Source organism: Chanodichthys erythropterus, chromosome 5 (genome assembly GCF_024489055.1).
Source record: "Chanodichthys erythropterus isolate Z2021 chromosome 5, ASM2448905v1, whole genome shotgun sequence".
NCBI lineage: Eukaryota > Metazoa > Chordata > Actinopteri > Cypriniformes > Xenocyprididae > Chanodichthys > Chanodichthys erythropterus.
In genome coordinates this window covers 27,190,725-27,212,103 of record NC_090225.1, presented here as the reverse complement: position 1 = coordinate 27,212,103, position 21,379 = coordinate 27,190,725, and the positions used below count along the sequence as shown (strand labels likewise).

Genomic DNA, 21,379 nt, shown 5'->3' with positions numbered 1-21,379 from the left:
TATGTCTTACATGCTCACAGCAGCGTATCAGTGTTTGTATTGGCAGTAGCAAGTCCCTGTGCATGCTCTGCAGCAACAGCAATATTCTACAACAGCAATAATCAATAGCAGCAGCAATATTAGCAGCAGCGTAGCAGATCTATTCCGCCAAGACCAAATACATTAACATTGTCATATCATTACCATGCTAAAAATCTTCAGAGAGTTGTCATGATAGAAATAGTCTTAATTTTTTTTATGAGCCAAATATAATTAGTTTTCTTTCTCTTGATTCTGGGGTGAAATATGATGCAGACACGCTCTTGACAGGTTTTGTGAGATGCATCCATTCACCAGTATTCATTATTCCATTAAACTTTTGTTGATGTGTATGACATCAAATTCTTCCATCACAGTTTTATAACCATTGGTGATATGGATTCTTGCAGGCGAAAAGGGAGTGACTCTTGAACCTCATGCCTCCACAAAGCCATTCATGAGGCAAGCCTTCCTCCACACTAACAGACCAGCATGGAGAAAGGGGCCCGAACACGACTAGAAACAGGAGTGGCAGATGAGAAAGACCATCTTACTCAAGGGAAGACCCCATTAGCAGGGAGTGCGGATTTGGGACATGAATGCTGCAAACGTAATGGTTTGATCAATACACACAACTTAATGGTGGAGACTAAGGAAGGACTAGTGTCAGTCTATTCTGCCCCACAGTACCAGGGCCATGTGGTGTCCAAGGACAAAAATGGAACACCGGATAGTAGAGGACCCCCACAGTTGCTCAACCCTAGCGCCCTTCCCCAGGCTATAGACCCTTACTACAGGCCCAACCTCATTCTCTACCCCGAGAGTGTGTTGAGAGCATGGGGAGAGGGAGGGGACTGCTGTGAGACCACCTTCATTGAGGAAATGACCCCTGCCTCGTCTGGCTCATCTGTCACAAAAGATGGAATTCTGTTCACTGACAGCAGGATTCTGGATCTCTCTATGGAAGACGCCAAGATCCAGACACTCTCCTATGATGTAGATGACGATGATGATGAATTTCAAGAACTCGAGGTGAGAGATTGTATACTATTACACTTTTAAATACAGTTACTCACCCTCATGTCATTCCAAACCTGTATGACTTCCTTTCTTCTTAAAATGAAAGTCAGCAATAGGGCTGCACAATTTGGGGGAAAATGTCTAATTGGATTTTTCTGATTTAAAAAAAAAAAAAAAAAAGCTCTATGATTGGTGTGCTTGTTTGTAGGTCTGCACAATTTGGCCAAAATGTTTGTGATATATCGAAGTAAGTATAATAATAATTATTATTATAATTAATGCTAGTTTTTTATTATGATTATTTTTCTCACTAAATAAAAACAAAGAACATGAGAACTATTACTATTGTAATATTTTACTATAAATATAAAAAAACGGAGTATTTAAGAAAAGTCGTTTCAGCATAGTATTGTGATATTTTTTTGTGGAGGTATTGTATTGATACACAAACATATTTTCAGGGAGTGAATTTCGGCTCATGATTGCGAGTATTGTGCATAATTTTACCCTAAGATCCTCGCTTATAATCAGTGGTGGGGGTAATGCATTACAAGTAATGTGAGTTATGTAATCAGATTACTTTTTTCAAGTAATTAATGCATTACTTTTAAATTAACAACAAAATATCTGACTTACTTTTTCAAAAAAGTAACTCAGGTTACTTTGTTTTCCCATTTATTGACTGACGCCTCTTCTGTCCCCATGTTGAGAGAAATCGGGGGTAAGGCACTGTGTGTAAACAAGATGGTTATTGTAGTTCTAGACTAAATGTGAGCATGCATTTACTCATCTCACTTGCACAAAAACAGATTAAGTTTTCCTCAAAATGAATAAAAACAGTGAAATGTAAACGCCGAATATTACACAAGCCTGCAATAATTAAATATGTTAAATATTAAAAATCTACTTTATGTATTTAATCTCACTTTATTTACCAAGTCTTGGTTACTGACCTTTGATGATCCAATTCAACCATACTAATAAGGAAAAATGACTTTTAGGTGCAATATGTAATATTTTCTGTCCGCTAGAGGCCTATTCAAAACAAAGGCGTAGCTTGATGAAGCTAAGTTTGAGCGTGGAATCTTGGGAAATGTGGTCTTCACCTCACAGCCGGTAGAAATAATCTGGATAGGACTCGGGAAGAAATCATTTTCATGGATGCGATTATTAACATTACTATAGTATGAAGCAGAGCAGGAGCGAGTGTTGTGGGAGCTGAACGAGGCCACTGGAGCGATTGCGCAACTCACGCCTCACAAGCAGCGGAACTTTTATTATGACACAGTCGCCGGCGCCGCTTACGCTTCTCCGGTTATGAGTATGTGGAAACACAGCTCTGTTTATCATATTAGATATTTGGGTGTGTTGAAAATGTTATAACGTTACTCTGTGCGTTCACTCGGCGGCTGCTGTGAGACACTGTTACACACTGCAGTAAGATAGATCGATTTTAGAATATCATATTAATAAATGCTTGATGGCTTGTGTTGAAAAATGGCATGCTAATCATTTTAAAACGTATTGAATGATGGCGAAAATGCTGTATTACTTTTACTAAAATTAAAGCTTTATCTGATTATCTACTTCACAAAATAGTGTTTTTCTCTGAGGCATGGTAAAGCATGGTACTCGCAAAAAATCAAGAAAATTAGATTTAAACAATAAGACTAAACGTGTTGAGCTATATAACAATAATTCGTTTTCTGTCTATAAATATATCAAAACAGTTGTTCCCTTGTCTATTAAAACATGTAAATATTAAAGCTTCTTTGGTGTTTCCATGGTTTCTACAAAATAAAACCGGAAACCGAGGGTAACGCGGGTATGGCGCAATTGACAGGCGACTCCTCACACGTCCCGGAGCCTTGGTTAAAATTGCAATTTTCTCATGATTTACAAATAGCTGGAAACATTTGGGATATTGTAAGTACTCAAGTGAACAAAATATATAACACTGGCCTAGTGGTTTTGGGATATTTTACTGCAAAATTCGTGCATCCTGTTTTTCTGTAATCCAGTATGGCAGCACAGCTGAGAGGTTTATTTGAGCTGCGCCCTCTACTGTACAGGCATGAATTTGCATTTCCTTTTGAATTTGCACTTTTGGTGGTACAGGACTTTAAATTGGCCAAAAATATAACTTTTTTTGTTATTAAAAAAAACAAAAACAAGCAAGCCCAGCCCAGGTGAGAAAAGTAATTAGTTACTTTTTTAGGGAGTAACTGTAAAGCAATACTGTAACGTATCACTTTTAAAAGTAACCTTCCCTTAACTAATAATAATAATAATAATTTGAAATATTTCTTTCAGACTGTAATTTTACAAACAGCACATTCTCTCTCTCTCATGCGCACAGTGAGCTGTGTGTACGGGAAGCACTTTCTCACATATTTCTTAACCACTCAGTCCCTGTTTACATGTTAATTAAACATGTTAATTCAACATGCAAATGCACGTCAGCTGCATGCTGCGATCATGCAACTAAACTTTTACTCGCAATTAGAATCATTATATCAATTACATAATTACGACAGTGTATGCCTGTTCTTTATAAAACTGTTTAATACAATATTTACTCTAAAAGCAAATGCATTGAATTGAGTGTGAAAAAAATAAATAAATTTGATGACTGTAATTTCTATAAAAAATATGTCTAAAATACAAGGAAGGAAAATATTGAACAAGGAAGAGATGAAGGAGATGGATGACAGACTTTATCTTATTAGATAAAATATATGTGGACAAAGTCTTCCTTTGCGTATATTTGCAGTTGAATTTTTTTTTTAATGTTTTATGTTATCGCAACACTCACTCAGCATGTCACAAAATATTTAAAATCACAATAATATCATATTTTGGCTTAAGTATTATGATAATATCATATTGTGGGGCCTCTGGCAATTCCCACCCCTATTGCAAACTGATAAATACCAATGCTTGCAAGGGAGATAATGAGTAGGTTTTTTAATGATAGGCAAGAGGAATTGAAGCACCAACCTTGAAGTTTGCACGACCATACAAAGCCTTGAGGCATTACCAGAAGTTCTGTGATTACATAATCATATACGTCACTTTTTTGCATGCGCATCCTTACACATAAACCAGGGTTTTCAATACTGCCTACGGAGGCAGCTCAGTAGGTTTTGGAACAAAGCCAACTGTTTGATAAACTGGATTTTTAGTCTTTTCAAATAATTTATGCATCACACAAATGTTTTGTTTGTCATCCTTACCCATGTGAACCATACTTTTGTAGGTGTAAGCTCTGTCTTTGCCCCTAATTTAACACCATCCTGTCATATGGTGCTGCTGATCTTTGCAAGAGCATGTGTCTGGAGCTCTTGCCAGATGACTGGTAGAGAGAGTAGCTGATCAGAAGGGTGTAGAGAGCGTAAAGAGAGCTGGTCTGGACAGCCAGTTTCCTGCTGCTGCCCGCCTGTTTGTGCCACCTGTTCTGAGGCCGATGCGCAGCTTCACAGAGCCCTGCGCAAGTGGGCACTGCAGAGCACAGCCAAACATGCAGATGTGTTGTGGACTGTCTCTCATCAAGTACACTTTGTTGTCAATTACGTGACCTCCAAAAAAGCCTTATCTGATCATGCAGTGAATGGATTAAAAATGAAAATTATGTGTTTTTGTGTGTGCAGTGTTGCTGCTTGCATGAAAATGTACAAAGCACAAAGTCACTCCAAAGGGAGTTATTCTCAGTATCAGTAATCATTCATTTTCCAGGTTTTCCTCCAGGAACGAACACGTTACAGTATTTCCTTTTAAATAATTCCTGCTAAGGCATATGGAAAAAAGGGGGGCGGAGCCTGGTTGAGTTAGTAGTGTGTTGTCGCCATGTCTAACACTGCGTTTCATTTGGCAGGGCTCATCCTTATGCCCTAATCCCTTCAAAGGGTTTACCCTTGGGAGTGAGAGCTTCGGTGCAGGGGTCAAAAAAACAATTTTTTTTTGGAACGCACTTCTGCGTCATCTTAACGAGACAATCAAGGAGGAGTAGATTGTGAAAGCTGTGTCCTTTGTTTAACGTTAGTTTATTTATTTATTTATTTTTGGTTTATCGTACCATATTGTATATTGTGTCTATGTATTTTAAACATTTGAATGGACTGAGCTGTAAAGTATTTTTGTTGAAGTACAATGTCATTTTGACCATAATAATGTACCAAATATAAATAGTAGTATAGGAAAATACTCTACATACATTTATAGGTAAAATCAAACTCTGAGCCTCCTGTACCCATTCTGTGACGCCAAACTTCCCTGTGCAAAGGATCATGGGGGCCCGAAGTGTCCATCGGTTGTACCCTTTGAAATCCTTCATTCCGAAAGGCCTTTTGAAGTGGCCAGTTCTGAGCACTTCGGTTTGGTACGACCCTTCAATATGGCGGCCATGATTGTTTTCACTCCGAAGTGCCCTTCGGAGGGCGATATATCCCATACTGCCAATACAAACTCTATGCATTATCAATCATATTTGATGATAGCGGTCCTGACAGAACTTGCGGTTATGGTAAGGGACATGACATTTTCAAAACGTGCTCGAAGCGGTTGACCAATCACGACCAATTAGAGCACATTGCGTTTTTCGGAAGGAGGGGCTTCATAGAAACAGGAACTAAATAGAGTGTTACTGACAGACTGAGAAGAGAGGTGCTGAAATAATGTAAAATATGTAAAAGTAATGTGTTTTTTCAACATTCTAGCATGAAAATCTATTCTAGTAGACCCCAAAAACTAAATCAAGACTTTGTAGGGCATACACTGCAAAAAATGCTTTTCTTATTTAGTAGCTTTGTCTTGTTTCCAGTCTAAATATCTAATAATTTTTAAATCCAGATGCTTTTACTATAAGTAAAATGAGATAAGAGATATTTTTTCTTGTTTGCTGGGAAAAAAATCAAAATGAAGTGAGTTTTGCATAAAACAAGCAAAATTATCTCCCAATGAGGTAAGAAAAATAATCTTGTTTCAGTTTCGGATAGAAACAAGAAACAAGATTTCAAACAGAAACAATATCATTTTTCTTATCCCCATTGGCAGATAATTTTGCTTGTTTTAATGCAAAAAAAATTTGATTTAGATTTATTTTAATTTTAGATTTCCCCCCCCCCAGAAAACAAGAAAAAATATCCAATGTCATTTTACTTATTTAGTAAAAGCATTCGGATTTAAGAATTTATAGATATTTGGACTGGAAAAAGGACAAAAATACTAAGTAAGAAAAGCATTTTTGCAATGTCGGACCCCTTTAATAAAGGCCATTTATCATAACATGTAAATAATGATCTGTGTCTGCCAGATTTTTAAAAAAGAGCTGTTTGAAGATTAAAAATTTACCCTTTGTCTTCCATGAAAAAATAACAGCGTACAGGGTACATGTGAACTTTAAAGTTGCTGTGTCTGTAGTGTGGCCTATATCTTTTACGTTTTAATGGAAAATTTTACTTACACCAGATTCTTTTTTATAAATTCTCATGGAATATGAATTTAGAGAAAAAAGTCACAGCATGTGACTTTTGCTTGCAGCATATTGTGATAGCTCAATTATAGCTGAGTAAACTGCATAAACCTCAACAGACACTCTCTCTCTTTTGGGTATTCCATAATCGGCTAATCAAAAATGTAATTTATGGAGAGATTAATCAGTGAAACGTGGGGAATGAAAATCTGATTGCATTGTCCTGAATAAAAACATCAAATCATACAGCACAGGACAGCATGCACAGCCACTCTGATGACTCATGTAACACTTTCCCTTATTTCTATCACAAGTGCATAGCTGTTTTTTAAAAAAAGGAATTTATATCTGCTGCTTTCTTACCTGCAGAGAGAACTCTATCACGCCTCCTTTCATAATCGCAGCCTTTAGAATAGGCTCTGGCCTTTTTGAAATCCAATTTGGAATCAAATTAATGGAACACTTGACATTCCTATTATGCAGACACACTTCTCAATCAGTTGCACCATTACGTCCTTGCTTCATATGACATGCTGTTTGGAAGAAGATGTGCCAGGTTATCAGAGTAACTTGCCACTTCACAGCTAAAGCCAATTTGAGCAAATGAGATCTTGCAAGATGTGTACTGAAGTTTGTCGATGAGGCTGGACTGCAACTTGGCTGTTTGTTCTACATTAGATGTATTTGCATAATTAGTACTGTAATCAGTATTTAATAAAAATTGTGATAAAAAAGCTCCAGGTTTGCTGTGCTTGTTTTGTTGGTGTAATGCTAGGGGAAACTGGATCCAAATGCAGTTATTTTATTGAACAGACTATAAATAACAAAACAAAACATACATGGGAACTAGAAAACCAGAGAAAACAGATTGAGCACACCAACAAAACACCCATGTAAGGACGAGACTCGACAAGGAACACAAGAAACACTGGAGTATAAATACTAAAGGGGTAATAGGCAAACAAAACACACCTGGGAATGATTGATCACAGACCTAATCAAGTATAAAAACTACAAAAATGGCACACAGGACAGGAAACAGGAACAGAAACAGGGTAAATTGCAAACTAAAAGTCCAATAAACAAAAGACATGAAAGACAAAGCCAGGGAATAAGTAACAGAGCTCCATGGCAGAGCAGAAGACCTGGTGGAGCTTCCCGACAAGTTTGAAGTTGTGTCATGATGCACCTGATTTCTCATTCTCGTGGCTCCGGATGAGGATGAGCTATTGATAGTAGCATCAGAGGGCAGGCCAGTGCCTTCCAAAACAGAAGACTGTATAAGTAAGCTTGTGCAGCCTGCAGCCCAGAAATAATAGACATGAGCCCCTCGCTTCATTATGTCTGGCCACAGGACAAACAACCGCTCACAGGTCAGCATGGCGAATTCCGAGGACTCAAAGCTTCTTCATCCGCCACTAACTGGATTTTAATTTGGGTTCACGGCACGAGGTAGGTGTTCCAGTACACCCACAACCACGGGATTAGGATACACAACTTCCTGATAGTGGCCAACGCTCCGCCGCCCCACCGCAGGTATGTCAAACACAGTTGTTCCCATCGTCCTGGCTTATCAAGACAGACTCGGCTATGCATTTCAGCTAGCCAGGTTCCCGCCTAGGTTCAATGGCTTCCTCTTTACCCTCTGGGGCAGGCAAAGACACCCCTGTTCTGCATGCAGAAATTACGGTCCTATTAGCGAAGAGCGCAAAAGAGCCTGTCCCTCCAGCCGAGATGAAGCAGAGTTTCTACAGCCCTTACTTAATTGTGCCAAAGAAAGTTGGTGGGCTACGACCAATCCTAGATCTGCGAGTTCTGAATCTGGCCCTGCACAGGCTCTCGTTAAAGATGTTGATGCAGAAGCATATTCTGGCATGCATTCACCAACAGGATTAGTTTGCAGGAATATACCTGAAGGACGCATACATTTTTAATGTCTCGACACAGACTGTTCCTTTGGTTTGCCTTCAAGGGTCAGGCATATCAGTACAAGGTCCTCCCCTTTGGGCTGCCCGTCTCCTCGCGTCTTCACGAAAGTCGCAGCGGCTGCCCTTGACCCACTAAGGGAGGTGGGCATCCTCAATTATCATGATGACTAGCTGATTCTAGCTTACTTGAGATCTATGCGCACACAAGGACCTGGCGCTCATGCACCTCAGCTGATTGGGGCTTCAGGTCAACTGAGAAAGAGCAAGCTCTCTCCAGTGCCGAGCATCTGTTTTCTCAGGATGGAGTTAAACTCAGTCACTATAGAGGCACATCTCACAAACAAGCATGCCCAGCTGGTGTTGAATTACCTAAATTAGAGGAAAAACAATGGTCCCACTGAAACAATTTCAGATGCTCCTTGGGCATGTGGTGTCCTCGCCGGTGAAAACGCCACCCAGATTGATACATATGAGACTACTTCAATACTGGAATCAGACTTGAATTGCGAGATGGGCATGGCACCATGGTAAGCATTGTGTGGCTATCATGCCGATCTGCCACTGTATGTTCAGCCCTTGGACAGACCTTGCACTTCTATGGGCAGGTGTTCACCTAGAACAAGTGTCCAGGCATGTTGTTGTCACAAAAGATGTGTGCCAGTCAGGCTGCCTGTTGGGCACGCAGCCATGGGCTCCTGGAAATGACTTCAACTATGTTGGAATATCAATTGCATAGGTGCCCATATGTAGTGATTCCCAGATTGTAAACCCATATGATACATTGTCCACGATATGGTTTCCCTGACAGTAAACCCATGTCTTCCCCTAGGCAGAGCCCCATCTATGCCTCCAGTCGCTGCGTTTGTAGTAGTTCCCCCCCTTTTCAGGTAGGCAGAGATTTTTCCACTTCAGGTAAGATGTGGTCTCCGTCGTGTTCTTTTTCCCATCTGGGAGGACGAGCTTTTTATCAACGCTCTGGTCTCCATCAGCTGTAGAATTTTCCTTAAAAAAAAGAAAGAAAAAGAAGAACAGAAAAGGTCAAGGAAGTCCAGCTTAAGGGTATTCCCATTAGAAGTACTGTCCTTTTAGTCCCCTGAGTGGTACGAAGGACTACACGGCTTACATGGGACGTTTGGTAGGTTACAATGTCATGAGTGCACTTGCCGACATATGCATCGCCAGAACCTCGTAACTCAGTTCAGCAGTTGTGCTGTTTTCTAGAGGGACACCTAGTGTCAGCATTCAACACCATGCCGAAGTAACTGACAGATGGGGAATGTCTTGGTTACTGTTGTAACCTCCATTCCCTCATTGAGAGAACAAGATGTGGTGTCCCTCCTGCCACAATGCTGAACTACCCGCTAGATGGCCATCACACAAATCTCCTCAGCACAAACCTGAATGAGTGGATGCACACTAGCTCCTTTTATACCCATATGTCTGGGGGAGTGGTGCATTCAAATTCCTTTTCTGAAGTATCAGAGGTGTTTGGGGCTCCCAAGTGTGATCCCTAGTGTCCCACTTAGTGACTCCTAGTGAACCCAGCATTTAAAACCATGTCGCTTTCACTCCATCAGGGAAAGGAGGTTACAACAGCAACCAAGATGTTATGGGAACAAAATTTCTCCACAAAAATGGCAATGTAGGAACTCCTTGTCCTTGTGGGGACATTTTTTGGTCCCCATGAGAAAAACAGCATATAAATCATACTAAGTGATGTTTTTTGAAAATCTAAAAATGCAGAAAATTTTCTATGATGGGTAGGTTTAGGGGTAGGGGAAGGGGATATAATATACAGTTTGGAAGGTATAAAAATCATTCTGTCTATGGAAAGACCCATAAAACATGGAAACCCAATGTATGTGTGTGTGTGTGTGTGTGTGTGTGTGCTACTAGAGTTATCACATCCTGTGTATGCAGGGGGGCTTTCATACCTTACTGAACTCTGCAGGTTGGTAGATCTCCAGGAACAGGGTTGGGCACCACTGGTTTATATTATTGATCATTGGTGTGACTTCAGAGAGCTTGTGCACATCCCTAGTATTAATTTGTATTATATGTAGCATGTTAAATGTAGACTTAATTTGTAGCACATAATATTTGAAACAGTCCAATAAATTTAATAAACATCTTACCTGTAGGGATTTAATACAAGTTGGAGGTTATTCTACTTTTAAGAGCTTACAATGTTTTTTAAGAACATTCTTTTTAGGGTTGGGTTGAAAATATAGATTTCTTGATATCTTAATATCGATTCTTAAATGAAATCTTCACTAAACATTATTTGTAGCATGCCTACCATCCAATAAATAACAAAAAGCTTTGTGCTTTGTCATTTTATTACACAATTCAAACAATAAATGCTGTTTTGTTGCTCTTTAATGTTGTGAGACAGATCTCTGTAGTGCCTCAGTCCAAGCAAAGCGGAAGCGCATGTAAACTGATCATCTTTTCCTGTTTAATACTAATTATATCATGAAATAAATGTGAATGAACATCAGAAGGTTGAAAGATACATTACAACTCAGCTGAAACACTGATTGAGCAATTTCATGAGACATGATGCATTTCATTGTGGAAAAAAAACGTAAATAAAACAGCTTGTAAACGTGCCATGCAACATTTACTTCAGAAATTAAATTACCATAGCCCAATAGTTAGCTAGAAAAATGAATTCTAGAGACGAGCATATGCTAAATATATGCACTATATTACATATTCATTATATTTTTACCTAACCTGTTCTTCAATACTTAAATCCCATTATGAATGAAATTTCCCCTCATGAAATCACGTTTTTATGACAGCGACTATGTACATGTTTATAGTTCAAAAAATGAATTGGGTAAGAAATATAATTTTATAATTAATAAGTTATTATTATAATACTATTTTTATATATTTTATAATGCTATAAACTACCTTGTGTTCAATTTAAATATTTGTATACAAATCAGTTTAATTTTAACCCTAAACTACATACAACCAACAAGACCAAATACTACATACTACAAAAAGACCAGGTACATTAAGCAAGTTGTATGGTCGATTTTAACCTTATGCTATAAAAGTCCTCCACATGCTAAATTTGTTACAATATTGATAATGTTCCTTGGCCCCCTTTAAAAAGGACTATCTTAGAATTCCTATAGCCTTGTTAGCATTATTATTCTACTTTTTTGGTCTTCTTTTTCTCTGAAAAGAAGGACAGAGATGTGAAATAGAGAGAGGTTGATGAAAAGCCTCTTCGTCATCTGATTCATTTAGTGTTTTGTGTGTTTTCTGCAGAGTGAGTACTCGAGTGACTCAGAGAGTGAAGACAATTTCCTCCTGATGCCTCCGAGGGACCACCTGGGCCTCAGTGTTTTCTCCATGCTCTGCTGTTTCTGGCCCCTGGGAATTGCAGCTTTCTACCTGTCTCACGAGGTGAGAAGCTTTCTACAACTAACGAATATGTCAACATAAATGCCAAGAATTAGTGACATTTATTAAAAATAATAATATTAATAATAATAAATTAATAATATAGTCAATTAGCCCTACTATACACTCCAAGAGGGTTTGTAGCAATGTTTTTGTAGCAATGCCGTAGAAGAGCCATCATTTTGGGCTACACAAAGAACCTTTTTGTAAACAGCTCTTAGTGTGAAGAACATTTTAATAATTTTTTTTTCAAGTCAAACGTTTATTGTCATGTAATCATTTTAATGATTTAATAATCTAAACCTTTTCCACTATAAAGAACCTTTTGTGCAATTGAATGTTAAAGGTTCTTAGATGCCAATAAAGAACCTGTATTTTGAAGAGTATATTTTGAAGAATATACACTAACAAGAAGTGACACTCAATAGAATAATTGCGACACTGGTGCCCAGCAGCGGCCCTGCGTTTCCGCCATTTTGGGGTGAAAGCGACTCGTCGGTCCAATAGTTTCTATGGCAATAACAGCTGCTCTGTTTTTTGTTTTTTTTAAGTACATTACATCTGAAATCCAACCTGAATGATGACAACACAAAATAAAATACTATCACTAGTGATCATCAAATCCTTTAAACAGTTTATTTTACAGACTTTGTGTTTAAATCTTCCACTTTTTTTCACAAAACCTTTGCTCTCTAGAAGCCCAGTCAGTTTGGGTTAAAATTCTTTAAAAGGCTTATAAACACTGAATTATTACCAACATATGAAACTTAATTAAGGACATGCATCAGAAAAATTGGGAATGTTGGACAATAAATATATGAATATAACAGCTTGATTTTGCAGTGTGTATAATGTCCGTTAAAGCAAAAGTGTCCAAAAGTGTGAATTATGTGATAACGCACACAGCAATGCATCATTTATTATAAGATCATTATGTTTGTAGTGTGATCCATTAAAATGTACAATATAGCCTATTTCAGTTCAGAGTGGAGATACTATATTACTATTACTCCACTAGGTCTGAAATATATTGTTCGCTGCAAACAAGATGATCTTAAATGTATTAATTATTAATATACTATTAATAAATGTGTAAAGTTGCATAAAATGGAAATACTGAATAAAGTAGGCTAACTACGTTACCTCAGATGGATGAATGGTTGGATTCCACAACTGGTAAAATAAAACATTTATAAGACATTACAACATTTACTGTGGGAGCCATACAATTTACTGATGACTTAATTTAAAAAACTGTTCTGGGTGCGTGAGATGTGAAGGATTCTATGGTCCAGTTAGTATTTTCACCCCATAATGGCGGCCGCGCTACCGGAGCGCCATCTAGTGGCTGTTACCCAAAAAGTATCAAAGTGTCACCTCTTGGGTTGTATACTCTTTGTGTGTGGTCACAAGTGTGTGTACAGTATAATGCTTATTTTGCACCATAATTTAGAGTCTGAATGTTCAGTTTGTATAGTAAAGCAGTAAGCCACAAGAGGCCATGAGTTATGGCTCGTTCACACCAAAGATGATAAAGATAAAGTTCTAAACATCATTCTAAATATATAAGAATAGCAGAGTCCACACCACAACTATAATGATAACGTCATTTTTTTTTTTGCAGTTGATGAATGTTAAAAACTTTGACAGCCAATCAGAATCCAAAAAGCTTGAGCGTTTAAAGAGACAAATGACAAAACTTCAGTGCATGCTTGGAATAAACTGGTATGGACACAAATATAGTCATTTTGTTATAGTTATCCTTTTTGGTGTTTTACAATGGTTATTCAATTATTTTATGTTGCAACTTTTTTGGAGAAGTTGTTAGCCAAGTAAGATTGCTTTTTGTGCACTTTTTTTCCTGGGAGAATGCAGTTCACACTCAAAACAGAGTTGCATCCATTGTACTTAATTTTTGTATTGAAATGTATTTGTATGGTGATATTAATAATAAACAACAACACAGGTGATAATTATTAATATTGCTCCAATTGTTATTACTATCGTTCACTTTCACCATACTTGTACCCTATTATGCTGGGTGCTCCTGTGCTTTGGAAACAAAGACTTAGGGCAGCCTGTTTAGCAGCTAAACAGTAGGCTACATTTCCAAAACTCACAGCGCACGCTGCAGGGTAAAGCCAGGCATTACGTTACACTTTGAACATTTTAAAACAAATATCCATTTATGTAAGCAGGACAGAACATGGAGAATTCCCGGGGTTTGCCACATTGTTTCCTAAAGGTGATTATAGTATGCTGCAGTGTCAAATGTATTTATAGCTTACTGCAATGCTCTTGAGAGAGAGATTGCTTACAGAAAGTGTGCTGAGAAAGGGAGAGGTCATTCGCCTCTGAAGGGAAAGTACAGAAAAGTGGTAATTGCAGTATTTTCACGTATTCCCCCTTCTTATTAAACACTTAATCAAAGCATTAATTCAAAACAGGAAAATTATGGATATGGTAGTGTTCATCTCTCATTGTTTGTAACAACAACAACAACAACAACAAAAAAATTTTTTGTTGCATTATTGACATTTTTATGACTATTAAATAGGGCTGGTACAATACATCGAATCTCAATTGGCGAGACGAAGCATCTGGGCCGATTCTGATATTTTCCGACATATCGCGATTCTCTCTCGAATCGATTCTGAGCTTAGTTATCAAACAGCAGATGGCACTACGTGCTTTAGAAAAACTCGTACACTGCTTCATGTTCCTTTGCACACACACCACTTAAACCTAAAATAATCAATCATAAAGTTCGAAAACTTTAAAGTGAATTACAAATCATTCACAAAGCATTCTGAGCCGAGGTGCAAGTATATTCAACCACTTACATGACTTATGCCTGGCTCACACTACAGGAGTTTTAGGCCGATTTATGCCCGATTTTCCCCTCCCGAGAATCTGAGAAAAAGTCTTGTCCACGACCTCGATCGGTTCCGATGTTCGGCGCAGATTATCTGGTAATGTGAGACGTTCACAGATAAAATCTTGCACCTCCTGATCTGATCTCACACAAATCGGGCTCACCCCGATCATATCAAACATGTTTGATATTTATCGGGATGAGCAAGATCGTAATAACATCAGTACTGTCACAATAGCCAATAGGAAACAAGTATACGACGCAACGGAAGTGACAGACATTTCGAAATGGCGACCGCGAAACCAACATCAAGGAATCTACAACGTAAAAGGTGACACTAGCGCTTTTGAACTACAGTAGGCAGGCAATATTATAACGGAAAACATTCTAGCACACTACGATAGTAATAAAAGGTCAATTTTACCTCAATTTCTCGCGGAAGAACTGACAATCCACGTTGAGCCCGTCTCCTCAACAATTTTTTCATCCACACTCGTTTATATTTCCGCTTTTGTGTTTTCTCACAACAAACAATTATTATTGCTACATCAAGTTTCCGTGTTTCAGTAGCCTATCCATTTTGTTTACATCCGCTTTCGATCTGCTGCGTAGATCACGTGACGCGCTTCCTCTGGCAGATAATCTTAATAACATTTTGTAGTGTGTGATGCTCCGCGAATTTCAAATCTTGTAGTGTGAGCATGTTTAAGATTTGAGGGAAGAAAATCTGCAAAGATTCTCCTGAAGTGTGTGCTGCAACCAGATTTTACAATTGGACAGGATTTTAAAACTCCTGTAGTGTGAGCCAGGCATTAGCCAAACGCACGATCGCTATCCAACAGTCTTCTTCGTGAGCGTTTGAGAGTGTGCGGTTAAAAACTAGCCTAGAGCGCCATCTGCTGTTAAAACTAAGCTCAGAATCGATTCGAGAGAGAAAATATCAGGATCAATCCAGATTCATTGTATCGATCAAGAATCGATGTATCGTCCCAGCCCTACTATTAAACATGACACTATTAAAATGCAGTACACCTAACACTATAAATGATGTTTAAATATTTTACAATTACTATAATTATGTTTTTGCATTTTTTTCACCCAAGACAACAATGTCACAATATTAAAATATATTAAAGTGGTCGGCGGCGATAGCCTCGTGGGGCAACTCGAGTTCAAGTCCCGGCTTGTGTACCTTTCGCCCTCTCCCACTTCACTTCCTGTCTATATACTGCCCTATCATAATAAAAGGCAAAAACAGCAAAATAAATAAATAAATAAAAATCTTAAAGTGCCCTATTTAAAAGGTTCCTAATTTTGTTTTGGTTCGGTCTCTGCTCTACAATAGGTTTACATGTATCCAAGGTCAGAAAACACTTTAATTTTCTTCATTAAAGTCACAACCCTAACTGTCTGAAACAGTTCGATCAAGTATTCGGTCTCTGCTCTGATTGGTCAGATGGCCCAGTCTATTGAGGTTGGTCTACCGCTTCCAGCGCGTGTCGGAAATGAAATGCCCATTACCATACGTGAATTTCAGCTCCAGATCTTCCTCAGCACTTGATACAGTAACAAATGGTATCCATTTAACTGTATCAATTTCAGCCTCAACCTCGACCTTTTGAAATGCATGCCAAGTGGATTTGCTTTTGCAGCAGAAAACAGCATCTTCTTGAAATGTTGACAACATGAACCAAACTCTTCCAGAACTCAGTTAGAACTGCAGTGTTTGAGGGTTAAACTAGACATTGTTCACAGGCAGCCAATGAAGACCATAGGCTGGCATATTGCTAATTTGTTACAAACATGCGTAGGTGTAACAATGAGGGGGGGGGGGGGGGGGGGTTAATTACACAAGATAACAAGATAACACAGGACAGGTGAAGTTGATTAGTGGTCATGGAAACTAACTAGGGTTGCTACACTCTAAAAAAAAATGCTGATTAGGTTGTTTTAACCCAGCGTTTGGGTTAAATGTTTGCCCAACCTGCTGGATAGTTTTATTTAAACCAACTATTGTTTAAAAATTGCTATATGGCTAGCTTAAAATGAACCCAAAATAGTTGGGAAATTAAAAACCAGATGCAATTAGAGACAACAATAATAGGCAAAAGGTGAATGTTTATTAAGAAGCTTTAATATTTATTAATATAAATTTAATAGTTTAATAGTTTATTCATATAAATGTATTAATAAGCAATTTAATAAATGTTTATTGTTTAATAATTTAATAATTAATCCAACATACAGTACTTTGGGTTCATTTTAATTAAGCAATACAGTAATTTTTAAACAATAGTTGAGTTAAATAAAACTACCAAGCAGGTTGGGCAAACATTTAACCCTACCGCTGGGTTAAAACAACCCAATTGCTGGGTTTGTCCATTTTCAACCCAACTTGGGTTGTTTTTAACCCAGCATTTTTTAGAGTGTATGGTGACAAGGGTAACCTAAAGAAACAAACAAGATACAAAGCACACAGGAAGTGAACACAGAATCAATAGGAACAGAAAACACTTGGGGCTGCATCCAAAATCGCATACTTCTGTATAGTAGGCAAAAAACATGTGACAAAAGAAGTAGCTATGTCCGAATTCATAGTATTCACAAAAGAGTAGGCAAAAAGTACCCAGATGACCTACTACTTCCGGGCGAGATTTAGAAGTGTACATACAATAGACACTTTATTATCCCATGAGGCCACAGGATAGGATTTGTGAATGGCTGTGAAGCGGCGTAACTGACACTGGTTTAGTGGACACCAGATTACATTCATACTATATAGAGCATACCTTTTTTAAGTACCTACTCAAGAGAGTATGTGATTTCGGACACAGCCTGAGGAACATGGAATCATGGTTTGTGTAGGAAGTAAGACTGGAATTACTGACGACTCGTTTCAGGCAGTTCAGAATCGGTTCTTTCTTTTGGGAGACAAAAACGCCTTTTATCTGCACTTTGATCTTTGAAACTTTGCAGACATTTACATTCACAAACATGTATATTATACACTACATGAAAGGTAATATCTGAAAAGTATAATAGATTCACTTTATTGGTCTTCAAACAGCCCTCATTTTCTTAAAGAAAACATAATTTCTTTTGATATTGGACTGAAATATGTCCTGGACATGGGTTTTGTGAGAGTCATTATGTGTTTAAACGTTCAGTGTTCATATGTGATGCTGACTTTAAAAGCAGTTTATGGCCCCATCTCTCTCTGTCTTTTGCTCTGTTTCTCTCTGTCTTTCTCTTTCATGCGATACATCACGACTCAACACCCACAGCTCTCTAATTCTCTGCCTGAAAAATAGAAATCCTTTCTCAGCCTGGTTCTTAAAATCTAAGCCTACACCAAAATCATTTCACTGCAATCCTTCTACAATCCCTGTCAACAGATTCAATTTTTGGAATGTTTTATCATGTAAAAATGTCACAACTAATTGTTTTCAAAATGTGATTGCGCACCATGCAAGTAGAAATATTTGAATAAATATATAAATGTGTTAAAAGATGCTATACAGAGCAGGTGGTTATTAGTGAGTAAATTTAAGACATGAAATTATGCTTCAATTTTGTAAATGCATTATCTACACATTAATCCAGGTGGTTAAAATACTTGGGGGTTTTGTGTAAGAGTGTGTCATGGAAAGAGCAATTTCATGTGAGTTGTGAAACTTCTCAGACAAAGTTAGCACAAAGTTTTCAAAATGAATCACAGTTTTGCACTTGATTTCAGCTGCAGAGCTTTTACATGGTGTATTTTATATAGTGATATCCTTTCAAGCAATTACTCAGCAATCGATAGAACACAAACTCCAGTTACACACTGTAAGTCTGACGCATCAAATCAACATTTCCTAACTAAAATCCTTAGATAAAATTTGAATGTGAGAAAACAACCTCACAAATCCAGGATACAATGATATTTCCATGTTATAAAAGCAGTTCATTAATAATTTATAAAATCTATTCATGTATAGGCTTCATAAACAGTCTTTTCAACTACACAGTTATTTCTGTCTTACAGTCATTCAAATGATCACAGAAGTACTGGGATAAAAGTATATATTTCGGATATAAACACTGATGTCAACAGATGTACAGTACAGTCCGAAAGTTTGGAACCACTAAGATTTTTAATGTTTTTAAAAGAAGTTTCATCTGCTCACCAAGGCTACATTTATTTAATTAAAAATACAGTAAAAACAGTAATATTGTGAAATATTATTACAATTTAAAATAACTGTTTTCTATTTGAATATATTTCACAAAGTAATTTATTCCTGTGATGCAAAGCTGAATTTTCAGCATCGTTACTCCAGTCTTCAGTGTCACATGATCCTTCAGAAATCATTCTAATATGCTGATCTGCTGCTCAAGAAACATTTAATGTGTACAATTGTACAAAATATTTGTGTACAATATTTTTTTTCAGGATTATTTGATGAATAGAAAGTTGAAAAGAACAGTGTTTATCTGAAATCTAATCTTTTGTAACATTATAAATGTCTTTACTGCCACTTTTGATTGATTTAATGCATCCTTGCTGAATAAAAGTATTCATTTCTTTAATTTCTTTTCAAAAAAATAAAAATAAAAATTCTTACTGACCCCAAACTTTTGAACGGTAGTGTATAATGCTACAGAAGCTTTGTATTTCAGATAAATGCTGTTCTTTTGAACTTTCTATTCATCAAGGAATCCTGAAAAAAAAAAAAGTACACAACTGTTTTCAACATTGAAAATAATTATAAATGTTTCTTGAGCAGCAAATCAGCTTATTAGAATGATTTCTGAAGGATCATGTGACACTGAACACTGGAGTAATGATGCTGAAAATTCAGCTTTGCATCACAGGAATAAATGACTTTGTCAAATATATTTAAATAGTACACAGTTATTTTAAATTGTAATAATATTTCACAATATTACTGTTTTTTACTGTATTTTTAATTAAACAAATGTAACCTTGGTGAGCAGACGAAACTTCTTTTAAAAACATTAAAAATCTTAATGGTTCCAAACTTTTGGACTGTACTGTATATAGAGTAAATATTTTTGGAGCAACCTTTATACTTGCATCATCTTTCAAAAAAGTAACTTGAAGCTTCAAATAAAGATTGTATCAATTACATCGTTACACCAGTAGGTGGTGACAAGTGAATGTTAAACAATATATTTGTCATTGAATCATTATATATTTGTTCAAAACAGCTGATTCATCCTGTAATGAAACAAATGAAGTATTTATGAGTGAGCCATTGAATCATTCATTCAAACCAATTTGTAAAAAAAAATTAAATAATTAAATAGACAAAGGCAATAAAAATGTTGTTATAACCTCTATTAAATTACATGTTATTTTGTTTAGTTGTCTATTAAGAATCGTGATTCTCAATTTACTCTATACAGAATTGTGCAGCTGGATAGACACAAACTCTTGGCTACAGAAAGATATTAAACATTTTCATTGTTATTCCCTCCCAAAAGGATCATTTAAAACAAAAAAGTCAAACTCACCTTTTGTAACCAAATGGCACATTTTGTCACAGTGTATATGTGCTAACTTGCAAAGAAAATGTACAAAAATATCAAAGCAGTTAGGGCCAATTAATAATGTGCTTAATAAATCGTATAATGTATACAATAATGCCAGCATATAAAATGTGACAACTTACCCTGACCTAACAATTCTGAAAAAGCTTTCAGTTAAAAAACCTTCATTATAAAGTTAACTCTTGTCTGAATGTATTTATTATTATTGTTAAGTTTCAGATATTACAAAAATATGGTACTGGAATTTTAGTTTGGAAGACAGAGTTCACAAAAACATTCAAATAATTATACCATTCTTAATAATAGTTTGAGTAATTTTTGCATCAACCTTAGATATAGATCTTGGGTGGCAACTAGCCCTGGCCTCGCTTTTATGGTTTTTCTCTCTCTCTGATATAGACTACAGGTGTACTTTAAAGAAAATTTTTAAATTGCACTTACAGCAATTAAAATAACATCATTGTTTTGAATTCAGAATTGTGTGTGTGTGTGTGTGTGTGTTGAAGGCTCAGTGTAATATGGTCAGTTTGAATGGTCATCTATTATACATCTAGTGTTGCTCCAGGACCTTTCATCTCACTGGGTTTGGCGAGAAGCTAATGGACGGGCGATGTGTAAGTCATCCTCCAGTGGGACATTCTGTGTGAATGAACCAGGCGTGATGTGCCTAGAGGAAGGCCAAGGCAGCCTCTTTGAACAGCTCTTTTTTCTATTCTCTTTCAGTGGCATCATTTTTAAAAGGTATTTCTGTCTGCTGATATAATTGCATAGAGATTTAATCAGACATCTAAAGCATTTGACGTAACTACAAGTCGTATTAAATAAGAATGAATTTTGACCACTTACAGCGTCCTTTTATTTTCATGTGGTGTCTGCAATGTTTTAGCTCTCAATTCACGTAAGGAATTATGAAAATCAGGTAACTGTGCAAACACTCAATGTAGTGCTTAATACAGTTTGTATGGCACAATGTCCCATGTTGCATGTTGTTCTGTGTCACGCTGGTGTCAATGAGCAGGCAAAACAGCGGATCTAAATGCAGGAAAAGTTTAATAAATGACATCGAAAACACTAAGAACAACGACACGG

The 21,379-nt window shown here is 37.0% G+C and overlaps 1 protein-coding gene across 1 annotated transcript in view; it reads left to right on the top strand.

Annotated features, from left to right (window-relative positions):
• LOC137020769 (synapse differentiation-inducing gene protein 1) overlaps positions 1-21,379 on the top strand; it is a 43,530-nt gene that overhangs the window by 6,916 nt on the left and 15,235 nt on the right. Inside the window, exons 2-3 of the mRNA XM_067386767.1 lie at positions 429-1,050; positions 11,725-11,862. Coding sequence (XP_067242868.1) covers positions 511-1,050; positions 11,725-11,862 — 678 coding nt within the window. The 5' untranslated portion in view covers positions 429-510. The remainder of the gene's footprint in view (positions 1-428; positions 1,051-11,724; positions 11,863-21,379) is intronic.